This window comes from Myiozetetes cayanensis, unplaced genomic scaffold, assembly GCF_022539395.1.
Source record: "Myiozetetes cayanensis isolate MyiCay16 unplaced genomic scaffold, myiCay2020 scf4, whole genome shotgun sequence".
Lineage (NCBI taxonomy): Eukaryota > Metazoa > Chordata > Aves > Passeriformes > Tyrannidae > Myiozetetes > Myiozetetes cayanensis.
The window spans coordinates 52,059,101-52,072,433 of record NW_026087631.1 but is presented as its reverse complement, the minus strand read 5'-3'; the positions used below and the strand labels follow the sequence as shown (position 1 = coordinate 52,072,433).

The window sequence follows — 13,333 nt, the reverse complement described above, 5'->3', positions numbered from 1 at the left end:
CCATGCCGCCGGAAGGCGCGCTGCCTCTCCCTTCCCCCGCTGCCTCACCGCCTTCCGCGTTCCCCCCTCTGACACGACCTGACAGGCCAGGCGGCAGAAAGCGCCCCTTCGGCCTCTCCCGCTCCGCTTTTCCCTGCCTCCCGAGCCCTGCCGAGCCCGGCGCCAAGGCCCTGGGGAGCCCGCCGCTCCGCCTGGCGGAACCAAAGCGCTCCGGGGAGAGTTTCCAGCCGGGGCCGGTTCGCGAGCGGCGCTTCCTTTTCGCCGCGGAGCCGCCGACATGGTGGGAGCCGGGAGCGGGGAGTCGGGGCACGGGATGCGGGACTGGGACGGCGGGAGGCGGGACTGGGACGGCGGATGGTGATCGGGACGGTGATGGATTGGGACGGCGGGATGCGGGATTGGGACGGCGGGATGCGGGACTGGGACGGCGGGATGCGGGACTGGGACGGCGGGATGTGGGACTGGGACGGCGGGATGCGGGACTGGGACGGCGGGGCGCGGGCGGGCTGGGGAGCGTGCGGGCGGTTGGGGGGGCCTTGTGAGGGAGCCGCCGTCGGGCCGTGCCCTCGCCGTGCCGCCGGCCCCGGCCCCCCTGACGGCGCCGCCTCTTTGCCCGCAGCCGCAGAACGAGCACATCGAGCTGCACCGCAAGCGCTATGGGTACCGCCTGGACTACCACGAGAAGCGCAGGAAGAAGGAGGGCCGGGAGGCGCACGAGCGGTCCCGCAAGGCCAAGAAGATGATCGGGCTGAAGGCCAAGCTGTACCACAAACAGCGGCACGCCGAGAAGATACAGATGAAGAAGACGTGAGTGTCCGCCTCCTCTCTGGAGCCGTCCCGTAGTCCTGACGTTTGAGGGATGAGGCAGGACGCTGATACCGTTATAAAGAGCTAATAATTACTTGGGTCACGCGTTGTACACTTAAATAGCACTCAAGCTGCAGGAGGAAAGGGGCTTTGCCGCAGTGGATACGTTTCGTACTTCCTCTTCCCAATGAATGTTAACAATTCCGCCGCCAGAGGCATTCTCCAAGAGAAGTGTTTAGCAATGATAGCGACTACTGTAATTACGGTAGAAAAGTGAATCCATTTACTTAAGGCTTTCACATCAACCGCTGAGTTAATATGGCAAGAGGTAACAGGCTTATTTTAATGGTTAGGAGAAAAAATACAGTAACATACACAGTGTTTGAGCAGAGCATGAGGCCTGTCTTCAAGGATAAATTACGTTATCAAGCATAGACAAACACAAGCATTTTTTTTTGTAAATTTTATCTGTTGTTGAAATCAAGGTTGTAAATAGTATCCTAGGAGCCCCTGGTGGTCTAGTGGTAAAGGCGCGGCGCTGTCACCGCCGAGACCCGGGTTCGATTCCCGGTCAGGGCCACTCCCGGGCAGGTGGAGCTCGTTAGCCCTTAAAGGCAACCCACCTACGTCCTGAGGACCTCGCTGCCACCGTCCAAGCTCGGCCCCGGCAGATGAACCTTAGGATTAAAGGGTGGGCTCAGTTCCGCGCACACTGTGTCTCACCTAAAAAACCCTATGCGCAGGCTGGAAGGTGTAAAGACCTTCCCTGGATCTTCGCTCGCGAAGACTGGCCATTATTATTAAATAGTATCCTTCATTACTAATGAACTGAATACCTGTCCACCAGATTGGTTTTGTTGCTTTCAAAGTGTAGATAGTTGTTTTCCTCTGCTACTTGTTAAGATAATGGGTTTATTAACTAGTTTGTGGTCTTTTTTCCCCCCACTTTTACAAACACACATTCCTCACATTTGTAAGCATTGCCATCAAATCTCAGAGGAGGAGTGGCATGTTATTTTTTGTCAGAGAGGAAGTACATCTCTCAGTGTACTTGGCTGTTTGCTTTAAGTCATTCAGAAATTCATTATAAGAGATGCATGTCTTGTGTTCCCAGCTTGGCAGGAGGTGCCAAGGTTTTATGCACTATGCAGTCTGTCAGTTGTTAAATTAAGTGAAATACTTGTTTACCTTGAAAATTATTTAGGATTGTTTCTTATATATAAATGTGTAATTCTTTACAAATATCTCTTAAAAATTTGAGCAGGCACAGGCTAAGTTGAAAGGGTCTATCTAAAAATAAGCCTTTTTTCCCTCCTTCTAATACTGGCTTTCTTTCTTTGCAGCATTAAAATGCATGAGAAGAGAAATACAAAGCAAAAGAGTGATGAAAAAACACCCAAGGGAGCTGTACCAGCGTACCTGCTGGACAGAGAGGGCCAGTCCCGAGCTAAGGTTCTCTCTAACATGATCAAACAGAAAAGAAAAGAAAAAGCTGTAAGTAACTGTATCAGAGTTCAGATACCTACAGTTATTTGTGACAGTGACCACTTTGTGTTGCTGATTCTCAGTTTTCTTAACAGCCTACAAGCAAAGACTAATTAAAGCCTGAAACCTTGAGTAATTGAGCAGTTTAGGACAATGTGAGCATATGCAATATCTTAATTTTCAGAACTTTAAATGCTAATTAAGTAGCTACAAGTTGTATGACAAGTATGGTCTACCACTAACTATAATTTAGGGAAATTTTATTTTATGCTTTGTCCATCCTCTTTTACTTAGCAATGTGACATGAAGGAACACTGACCTTTTTGTTTCCCCCTCTTCCAGGGGAAATGGGAGGTTCCTGTGCCAAAGGTCCGTGCACAAGGGGAAACAGAAGTTTTGAAAGTAATTCGTACAGGAAAGAGAAAGAAGAAGGCCTGGAAGAGAATGGTTACCAAAGTTTGTTTTGTTGGAGATGGCTTTACTAGGAAGCCTCCTAAATACGAGCGATTCATTCGACCTATGGTAATATTTTTGAGCCTTAAAGATCATTTAAGTAATAATTCTTCTGACTTACTGCCTTGAGTTTCTGTGGTGAGGGTGCTTTCTTGTATGATAATGCAGTGAATTACTACTTACGTAGAATGTTCCTGTTGGTTTGCTTGCATAAATCTAAAGTTCTGATTGCATGTGGGTGGGGAGATGCCCCTGCAATCACAGTCTGTGTTGAAATATCTGCTTTTATTCCCGCAACTCAGATGATGTCAGGAAGTTAAAACTATGAGCTTTCAAATCTTTATCAAAGGTATTTTGAATAGCTGTTAATGTTGGAGGCTTCTTTTTCAAGCTACTATGATCTCTCAGCTGCAGAAGCCAACTCTCTTCTAAGACTCCAGAGCTCCCTCCTGTCTAAAGTAAGCTTAGTACCTCCAGAAGTGCTGTACCTACATCCTGACCTTTACTTACACAGCTGCAGGAACAGTGCCTGGGCTCTCAGCCTGGCAGTGCACAGGAGGAAAAGCTGGATTCGGTGATACAGTGTAGTTTTTAGAGGAACACGTGTTCTTGTTCTCTCACAGAACTCAGTAACTGCTGGATTGTACCTCATTACTAGTTTGATCGTATTACACAGAAGCCTTGGGTAGATTTTTATTGACACAGAATGATTTATGGTACTTAATGGTAAGGTACCCCTTACAAAGTGCAAGTTACTAGATAAAAACTGCTATAGAGATGAGTATTTAATTTTACAATACTTTCTTTATGGAACAGTAACCATCCAAGATAACCAGTATTATTCTTGTGCTATTATTAAAAATTTATATCCTGAAAATACACACTGAAAGCTTTTTCTTATCATTAATCAGGTTCTTAAATAATTTTGATAATCTATAGGAGGTAGATAGCATTCTGTATTCTAACCCAGTCTTAGAACATAAAGCTGAGGATATAATGCTGCAAGTGTTTACTAGATCAGACATGAGAGCTTAAAGCAAATATTAACTCATTCTAACATTCCTTATGCAACAGGGCTTACGTTTCAAGAAGGCACATGTGACACATCCTGAACTTAAAGCCACGTTTTGCCTACCTATCCTTGGCGTAAAAAAGAATCCATCTTCTCCTTTGTATACAACACTTGGTGTAATTACCAAGGGTACCGTCATTGAGGTTAATGTGAGTGAGCTTGGCCTTGTGACACAAGGGGGCAAAGTTATCTGGGGTAAGTAAGTTTAACTAGTCATACTGCAGAACTACTTTTATAACTAGTCATACTGCAGAACTGCTTTTAAAAGTTTTAAGTCCTCATTGCATCATGTATTGTTAAGACCTTGTCCTATAGTCATTGTTAAATGTTTTGTTTGGGCTGTAGCAGAAACAACCATTAGCAACTCTGAAAATAAAAACTTTAAGTGTTAATCTTGGGCTTTCCATTCACACTTCAGGATCAAGTTGGATGAAGTTCAGAACAAAGACTCAGCTTGCTTGCCTGTGTGTCACATTGAGCAATGTCACAAGTTATAACTGTGTGAACAATTATATTATGTTTTCAGTGGAAGTTGTATAGGAGTATCATAGCCAGATTCTGCACATGGGATGGGGCAACCCTGGTTTTGAATATAGACTGGGGAACAAGAGGCTGGAGAGCAGCATTGTGGAAAAGGGATCTGAGGGTCCTGGTTAATGGCCAGTTGAATCTGAGTCAGCAGTGCCCTGGCAGCCGAGAGGGCCAACCACGTCCTGGGGGGCATCAGGCAAAGCATCACCAGCCGGTCAAGGGAGGGGATTGTCCCGCTCTGCTCTGCACCGGGGCGGCCTCACCTTGAATATTGTGTGCAGTTCGGGGCACCACAATATAAGGAAGATACTGAGCTATTAGAGAGTGTCCGAAGGAGGGCAACCAAGATGGTGAAGGGCCTTGAGGGGAAGCTGTATAAGGAGTGGATGGGTGACTTGGTCTGTTCAGCCTGGAGGAGACTGAGGGGAGACTCTTCACAGTCTACAACTTCCTCATGAGGGAAAGAGGAGGGGCAGGTACTGATACCTTCTCTGTGGTGACCAGTGACAGGACCCGAGGGAACAACATGAAGCTGAGTCAGGAGAGGTTAAGCTGGATATCAGAAAAAGGTTTTTCACCCAGAGGGTTACTGGGCACTGGAACAGGCTACCTGAGAAAGCGATCACAGCACCAAGCCTGTCTGAGTTCAAGAAGTGTTTGAACAATGCTCTCAGACACAGAGGCTGTCCTGTACAGGGCCAGGAGTTGGACTCAATTCTGATAGGACTGTTCCAATTCAGCATATTCTATGGTCTTCATAAGATTGACTTATTTTAATAGAGGGGATCAGTTGGACAGTAGCAAACCTAGGTATTTTTTTTATTCTATTCAGAACTCCAAATAATCTGTTTATAAAAAACAGCCTGAGTATAATATTTTGAGAACATAAGTTGGTTATCTACCAGTAGTTGGTAGATTTAGATTTCAAAATGCATGAGTCCGTACACTTTAGAGACTTGTGGATTGAACTTGCAAATACAGAAAAATCTAACCTAGATGATCTACTTCGAGCTTTTATAGACATTTAATTCTCTTTTCTCTTTAGGGAAATATGCACAAGTAACAAACAATCCGGAAAATGATGGCTGTATTAATGCAGTTCTACTTGTTTAAGTTGGGTTGGATACCAAGCACTGGACGTGGGCTCCTACAAAATAAGCAGAGTTTCAACAAGTCTCCAAGATCTTTAGAACCTTCAACCATTCCAGAACAAGCTGCTGAGGAACTTAAGCCAGAAACAACTGCCCATGTTTTTATATTTGTTGTGTTTGTTCAGCCGAACATTGTCCAAATAAAGAGATTTAATTTTCGCATTTTGCCAATATCATTTATACTCATCCAGTGTATGAGGGTACTCTTACCCTTCAACACTATAAGAAGGAAACTTTCAAATGAAACTGTCAAGATGTTTCAGAATCCAGAATGTGAATAGGTTTGCTTTGGATTTTTTTGCATTAACAAAAGTTTAGAGCTACAGGTGGTCACAGATGCAATAAGCAGGTTAAATAGCAGATAGAATCAAAATAGTTAAGGTTGGAAGGGACCTCTTGAGAGTGTAGTGCAAGCCCCCTGTTTGAAGCAGTGATCTACAGCAGGTGTCAGAGAACAACATACGGTCAGGTTTTGAGTATATCCAAGGATGGAGACTTTACCACCTCCCTGAGCAATCTGGCCAGCATTTGACCACGCTTAGTTTAAATGTTTTTACGTTTAAATAGAATTTCCTATATTTCAATTTGTGTTTAACTGGGCACAGCTGAGTTTTGATCCACTTTTATACCATGTGGTGATGTGTGGCTTCTGCACAGTTAAGCTCCCCTTGAGCTTACCAGAAACAGTCCATAAACAGGAACTTCCGATGCCTAAGCGCACAGAGGGATAAGAGATGATCAGCCATACCCAATAGTCTGACCATAAATCACCTGAATCATAGCCAGTGTGGAACAATATTATTATTACTAGACTTCTGAAAAATTCCAGTAATTACTTATGGCCAGGAGGAAGGCTGACTAATGACTAAAGTCAGTCATCTTGCAATCCTATAAACAGTGGTCCTAAGTGAGGCCCTCTGAGCTCTCTTGGGCCACTGTGGGCTGACCATTATCTCCCTGGGAGTGGAAAACCTCCTAGAGCTCACCCGTTTGAGAGTTCGCAATGCTCAGGACCGCTGCTGTTGCCAAAAGCTGATACAGGGCCTGGCTGATAGTCTTCCACACTCCTCAAGGCTCAACACTCACCCCTTGAGAAATGTAAAGACAGTCAATTTGAGCATTTCATTGAACTCAAGGGGAATTTTATCAGGTAAATTTGTATATATGTATATATGTACGCATATGCATACATATATATAAGCACATGTGCATGTGAATTGATTTAAACACCCTATATAGCAAGTACAGCATAACTTGCAATGTCAAATCTGTAACTAAGTCACTGTTGAGTAAATCCTATTGAATCACTTTGTACATGGTTAAATAGTCAATGATTAAGTGCTGCCAAATTCTTAATACGTAAACCATTGACTGGAACTAAGATTGGACTCAGTCACACTCTACAAGGAGTTTAGAAAGCTTTGGCATCTCACCCTTAAGGGGAGGGGAGCACCCAAGATTCATAGGTGCTTGTGGTTGAAAGGAACGACAAAAGTCAAATGGTCAGCAAAAGCTTATGAAGTTTTATTAGTAAATTACACAGCATGTTAGTCCCAGATCTAGTATATGCACATGCCAGTGGGTTTTGGATAAAGGAGAGGTTGAAAGCAGGGAGAGAGAGATACAGAGAGATGAATTAGGAAGGGAGGGAGATTGGAACATTGCTGCAGCTGATTGGGTGTCCAGGTCCTGCAGCACGTGTGCACCCAGACTTCGTGGAGCCACGGGGGTAGGTCAGCTGTATCCCTGCATCTGCTCTGTACTGTGTTGTGTTTATTCCCAGAAGCTAGAACAAGGAAGTTTTTCCTGGAAAAGTGCTGCCCTACCTCGATATGCCCCCATCTGCAGCCATATCCTGTTCTTTCTCACAGTGTTATTACCAACAATCCTTACCTTCTATGCATATACAAAAGAAAGGGAATCCTCTCTGAACCTCGTAACAGGAGCGTCTCCCTTGCCCTTTGGCATCCTCAATCTCTGTAAATAGTTTTAGATTGATTCTAATTCTATTTTCTTTTGTATACTTCATCTATCTAGTAAGTAATAGAGCAAATTTCACCAACAAACTTTGTTAAATCATGCTTTTGCAAATTAAACCTGCTTCTGTTAATACCTTAGACAGCAATTCTTAGGCAACCTAAAGAATCGTTCATGACATACACCCTCCCTCTCCACCGGGTATTTGTACAGAAGGTAAGACCTTCCTGAGCTTTCTCCAGGCAGAACAATTGCAGCTCTCAGCCTCTTCTATCACAGATGCTCCTCAGTCATGTTTCAGATCTGGAACTCCGGTCTGGAAGTCAAGCTAGCTGCTTATGTACTGCCATCATAACTTCTCTTATATGATCTGATAGAGGCAGTATTTTAACACAGAGCCTTCTGTTACAAACTGTTTAATTAATTTAACACATTGCCCTCATCTAGACTTAGTAATTTACTATGGTTTTTACTTTGTGTAAATGATAAATAAAAGAGAATCACAAACCAGTAAGTTATTTGCTTGGAGAGAGGGCATTTTGTCAGAACAGATAACCCCCATTTAAGTTCCTGTTGCTTTAACGTTTACTGGACATTAACAACATGAACAGAATAATTTTCTACAGCTGTCTTGAAAAACTTTACTACATTTTGTGCTTTAAATATATTTATATACTAAAAAAGTAATACATCTTTCATAAGATTGATAAACACAGTATCACTAGTTTAGAAAACATCTAACATCACATTTGTGAAGATAGATTTAGAAGTATATCCCCTTGGAAATAGTATTTTAGAATAGTCACTTAAAGCAGGGAAGCTGAAACTTAGATCAATTTGTTGCTATGTGTAAGTCATGTCAATGACATTGTAAATGATCAGTTTGATTACTGACATCCTCATGTGACTTGTTGGTTCAACAATTACTGCTCTTAAGGCATTTTAATTTATCACACTGTAGGAATGCATTACAGCATTTCTAGTTGGTTGTCCATAGCAAACTCCATTAATAACTGCTACGTTTACATCATCTTGCATTATTGATATAAACAGCAGAATCCACGCTGTAACATACAGAAGAGCCTATTCTGTTACTTTAAAAAAAAAAGTCTGATGCACTAATTACAGAAAACTGTTTTAACTGATATAAGATTTTTCAATTAATAACCTTTGATGTTTTAGAACTCCTTTGTAGCAGACAGATTGTAAAATAATAGTTCTAGTGAACTGAATCACTTTAAAATGTGCTTCCTGTATAGCAGAAAGGACTCAAATACTAAAAACCAAGCAGAAAAAAAAATAAATCACAAAATAATAGTTTAATTACTACTTCAAACATTTCAAAAGCAGCCAAGGCAGTACTAAAAAAGGAAATATTAACACTAACAAGACTAAGGTACAATACTATGCAATAGTAACACATCTTTCATAAGATTTATAAACACAGTATCACCAGTTTAGAAAACATCTAACACCACATTTGTGAAAATAAATTTAGAAGTATATCCCCTTGGAAATAGTGTTTTAGAACAGTCACTTAGAGCAGGGAAGCTGAAACTTAAACTTATTTGTTGCTATGTGTAAGTCATGTCAATGACATTGTAAATGATCAATTTGATTATTGAAATCTACACATGAAATGGTACGAGAAAGCAGCAGACCATGGTCAGACATAATTTAAAATAAGTTAAAGCTCTTCTGAAGTAAGATGTATATATTTTCATGTAAAGGGCTGTGGAACAAGGGAACAGCAAACAAGAATTCTGCATGAAATTAAAACTGACCAGGAGAGAATGTGCAAGAAGCAGTACAAGACAGACATATGAATAAACGTTGGATTCAAGTACAAAACCATTTAGCATTTAAATGCAAGGCTGAAGTCAAAAAATGTTCTTTAAGCTCTATTCCTAGTCTAAATAAAGCTCAAAAATAATACTGCTTGCTTTCACTCTACACACTTACTTCCACAGCATGTTGTAATAACATTTGTTACAAACTTGTATAAAGTTGATGTTTTAATCATTTGTTGCTGGTGCAATAGGATCTTAAAAATTATTTAAGAGTTTGATGGTAATAAGATAGTTAATATACCAAAAAATTTTTCCAAGCTTAGAAACCACCGTTTTTCCCAAGATAAAACACTCCAGTCAATACAGTGGTCAGACATGTTCCCTTATATAAATTTAACAGAATGCATAGGCTATTGAACTACTGTACAGTACAGCCATAAAAACAATAAAGTCAGTATTTTTATTTTCCTACTCTGTATTTACTGCAGAATGATTAATGCCAAAGAAGTTGTTATAGACAAAAAATGCGGCCTTTGGTTCAAAGTACTGCTGTGATCCCAGTTAGAACAGTGTCCATTTTTCAAGATTATATTGGTTCTCTGAATTTCCAATTGCACCACAACTGCCCACATTCTGTATGTTAAAAGTCTGGCTGTCAGCTATTATCCCACATACACCAGATTTTTAGAAGTATCTACTCAAGAGAATAATTTAAACATGTGAATTTAAGTTCATTATTTAAACTGACTCACTGAAATGAGATCAGAAATTTGATTGCTCTTAGTAGAAACTAAGAGTGTCTTAATATCATAGTGACGCAATACTTATCTACTGACTATGCAAATATCTTGCTGAAATCATTCCAACTTAGCCATGTAAAGTAAAAGCCAAGTGAGTGAAATTACCTTCTCATGAACAGTTTTTCAACTTCACAGGGAATATAAGCAATAAACACAAATATCAAAAATTCACCTAGGAGTAACTGAAATAACTGGGGCTCACTTTTTGTAAGCTAAAGAATCCTTAACTTTTTGAAAGCAGATACATTTATATCAATTGAAGGATTCAGCAGATTCATCTTCAGTAAAGCTTGCCCTAAAAATGAAGATGAATTGCAATATACTGTATACAACCACTCTCTTTTAGGCCACCAGTCCTCACAAACCCCAGAGTCTTAGCAATGCAAGAGATGTGTTTTCTAGCCACTTCTTCTTTAAAACATAATTAATCTCAGCAGTAAAAGAGAAACCATACACAAGATAACAGAAGTTTTTTATATAAAAATGTTTCATGAGTTTTAGAAATGCTTGAGGTTCACCTGAATATGTTTGCACACAATCAGGAAATATCTTGAATATTTATCAGTGATGGGGTTCATAAGGAGTACCTGTATGTACTTTGCTAAGATATTATAGCTACATGCAATAGTTCAAGAAACCCAGACTTAACTCAGTAATCTCATGCACTCCAAGTTTAAAGTTTAGGTAACACATTTTTTTAAAACTTTTTTTTTTCTATGAGCTGCTCCTAACAGATTCAAAAGGAACATGGTATTTCATCAGCTAAAGGAAATAGCATGAATGTATCTTATATAGTTAAAATATCTTATAAATTATGAGTTAAATTATATAAGCATAAAAGTCCAAAACCAAATTCTTTTATTAGCTTCATAAAAGGATAAAAGTTAAGACAGCACTGCAACTATTCAGGTGAACCTTGAATAGTTGTACCTTTGTTTTTGAGATATTGTGAAAGACTAGTTCACTCACCTTGGAAAAGGCATATAAGCAGAACAAAAAGTGGTGTGTGATTTCCTGTTCTTAGAATCATTGTTCTTTTATTTCTGAGTTTTTAACCCATTACTAGAGAAGCTTCATTTACTGGAATATACATAGCAAACTAAGGAGTAGCTTAGGTATGTGTGACAAGTTAAGTACATGGTTTGCCAGGAGAACCTCAGAAGGGGAATATGCATGGAAAGTCTGGGTTTATTTCTGTCCACATACAGCAAAGTTTAGTTGCTGCTTTTAAGAACAGTTGTGAACCGGGAAGCTATCATCCTAGGAATTGCACTCAGGTTGGAAAAAGAAAGTGGGAATCAGAAACATTTGCAATCTATCACCTGCTAATTCCTAAAGGCATGGAAGTTTGGCAAACAAGCATTTGCTGAAATACCCACTAATAGTCACACTAATGAATGTCATAACCATCTGAAATGTCAGTGCTCTCGGGAGTCACACATCTGGCAGACACAAAATTTTAATAGTTACCCCACAGCACTAGCAAAGTATTTGGAAAAAATGAAGAACCACTTCCATTCAGACCAAAACAAGATCAAAAGTTGTCATATCCTTTTCCTGTAATGCAACCAGTAATCAACTATTCACTCAACACATGCAAGTAGTTAGGAAGGCAGTTCAAACAATTCCATATGTAGTCTACACTCCATACACTCTGGAAAAACTTACGATTATCAAAATGCTTGCTTAGGAAGCCACAAATAGTTTACCATGTAGGCATCTCTATCTTTGCACAAGAAATCCATTACCAGAATCAGCTGTGGCAGATACTGCACTGTGTTTCTACTGACTCAGCTGTTTCAAGTGATTCTCATGAAAGATAAATGCTTATGTTGTGTTGATCTACTGAGCTACACCTTGTATATTTTGAGACCTAGAATGACAGACTTTACATTCTTTTAATCTCATATGAGAAAACCTTTGGAAAGAGAACAAGAAGCAAGGTAGGATTTTTCTTGCTCTGCTTCTTTCCACAGTAGAGAACAAAAAGTTATTTAAAAAAAAATATATATATCTGGAGTGATGTCTGGTATCATGGCCATCTATGGGAATTTAAGGGCCTTGATAGAGCCAGGATTTCACACTGCATTTTTCTTCCATGACTGCCACTTTAATTACACAAACTGTTCCCTTAACTGTATTTCTTGTATATGTTCCCAAACTGTATTTCTTCAGCATATATTCTTTGTGAAGGGAGGACAGTGCCTATTTACTTTCATACTATAAAGAAGTTCAATGTCTAGTGGTTAAAAATTAAACCTTGAAAAAAGGTGATGAACCCAAAAGGAAGTCCAACCCAGAATTTTAAACACGCCATGTCCTGTGCCTGATATGGTTTAGTTACACCCTAATGTTTTACACAAAATAACTTTCTTATAAATAGATGAATTAACAATCAATATTTCATTTTTAAGCTGGCTTTCCTTTTTTCTTGGGTGGACCTTTATAGCCTTTGGCCTTTCTTCGCAAGTTTCTCCGATCTACTACAGGTACCTCAATTTCTGCTTCCTCAGAGCTGCTGTCAGCAGCCCGCTCTGCCACTGTCTGCGTGTAGTGATCTGTCTGCTCTGTAGACTCTTCTGAGGGCTCTTCCAACTGGTTCTTCTGTCCTTCCTGCCCAGAAGGCTGCTGAAAAGAAACACCCTCAAGTTCAACCACTATCAAAGAGCTCTGACTCAAGGCAACAGGGGCCTCCTGTGAGTTGTGCCCTGCTTCCTCATTTTGAACTTCTAATGAGGCAGGTAAGTTTTCAGAAAGAGACTCTTCAGTTGCTTCAGTTGCTGCAGAGTTAGGCAGGACATTGTCAGAGAGCTCTTCCTTTGATGCTGAAGCAGATGCATTTTCAGTGGTGGCCTTTTCAGATTCTTGCTGTTCTCCAATGCCCTCCTTCTCTACTGATGTAACTTCTTCAGTCAGCACTTCTGAATCATTTTCATTTAAAACCTGTGGGTGGAGGGACAGGGTGCCAAAATTACCAAAGAGACAATTAATTGAAGATACAAGATGCTGAACAACAATTGCACTTAGCTAGCAACCTTAGAGGACACTTTGGTATTCAGCATTTTTTAATACTACACATACATTCGATAAATCAGTCCTTTTCTCCTTTTTGCACAACACTATTTTGTGACCTGCATTTGGAAACCAGAGTTACTCTCCAATTTTCAAATTATTCAAAGGAGTACGCAGGTACAGCAAAAGTATTCTGAAATTAATCCCAAGGGGAAAAATATTTTAGATAAATAGTTATTTTTGCCATATAACAAT

General features: G+C 40.5%; 2 protein-coding genes across 2 annotated transcripts in view; one reads left to right on the top strand and one right to left on the bottom strand.

Annotated features, from left to right (window-relative positions):
- The first annotated feature begins 145 nt into the window (after nt 1-145).
- On the top strand, nt 146-5,661 carry NSA2 (NSA2 ribosome biogenesis factor). The gene is made up of 6 exons (XM_050329652.1): nt 146-280; nt 620-807; nt 2,151-2,301; nt 2,635-2,814; nt 3,820-4,012; nt 5,394-5,661. Exons 1-6 carry the CDS (start codon nt 278-280, stop codon nt 5,459-5,461), a joined length of 783 nt encoding a protein of 260 aa, XP_050185609.1. The 5' UTR covers nt 146-277; the 3' UTR covers nt 5,462-5,661.
- Nucleotides 5,662-7,001: 1,340 nt separating this feature from the next.
- The window catches only part of FAM169A (family with sequence similarity 169 member A), a 38,717-nt gene continuing 32,385 nt past the window's right edge, over nt 7,002-13,333 (bottom strand). The window contains exon 13 of the mRNA XM_050329631.1: nt 7,002-13,009. Coding sequence (XP_050185588.1) covers nt 12,476-13,009 — 534 coding nt within the window. The 3' untranslated portion in view covers nt 7,002-12,475. The remainder of the gene's footprint in view (nt 13,010-13,333) is intronic.

Excerpts from the sequence above, each read along its gene's own strand:
- NSA2 (XM_050329652.1), top strand. Across the intron at positions 2,302-2,634 it reads AGAAAAGAAAAGAAAAAGCT|GGGAAATGGGAGGTTCCTGT; the intron begins GTAAGTAACTGT and ends CCCCTCTTCCAG. Across the intron at positions 2,815-3,819 it reads AGCGATTCATTCGACCTATG|GGCTTACGTTTCAAGAAGGC; the intron begins GTAATATTTTTG and ends CTTATGCAACAG.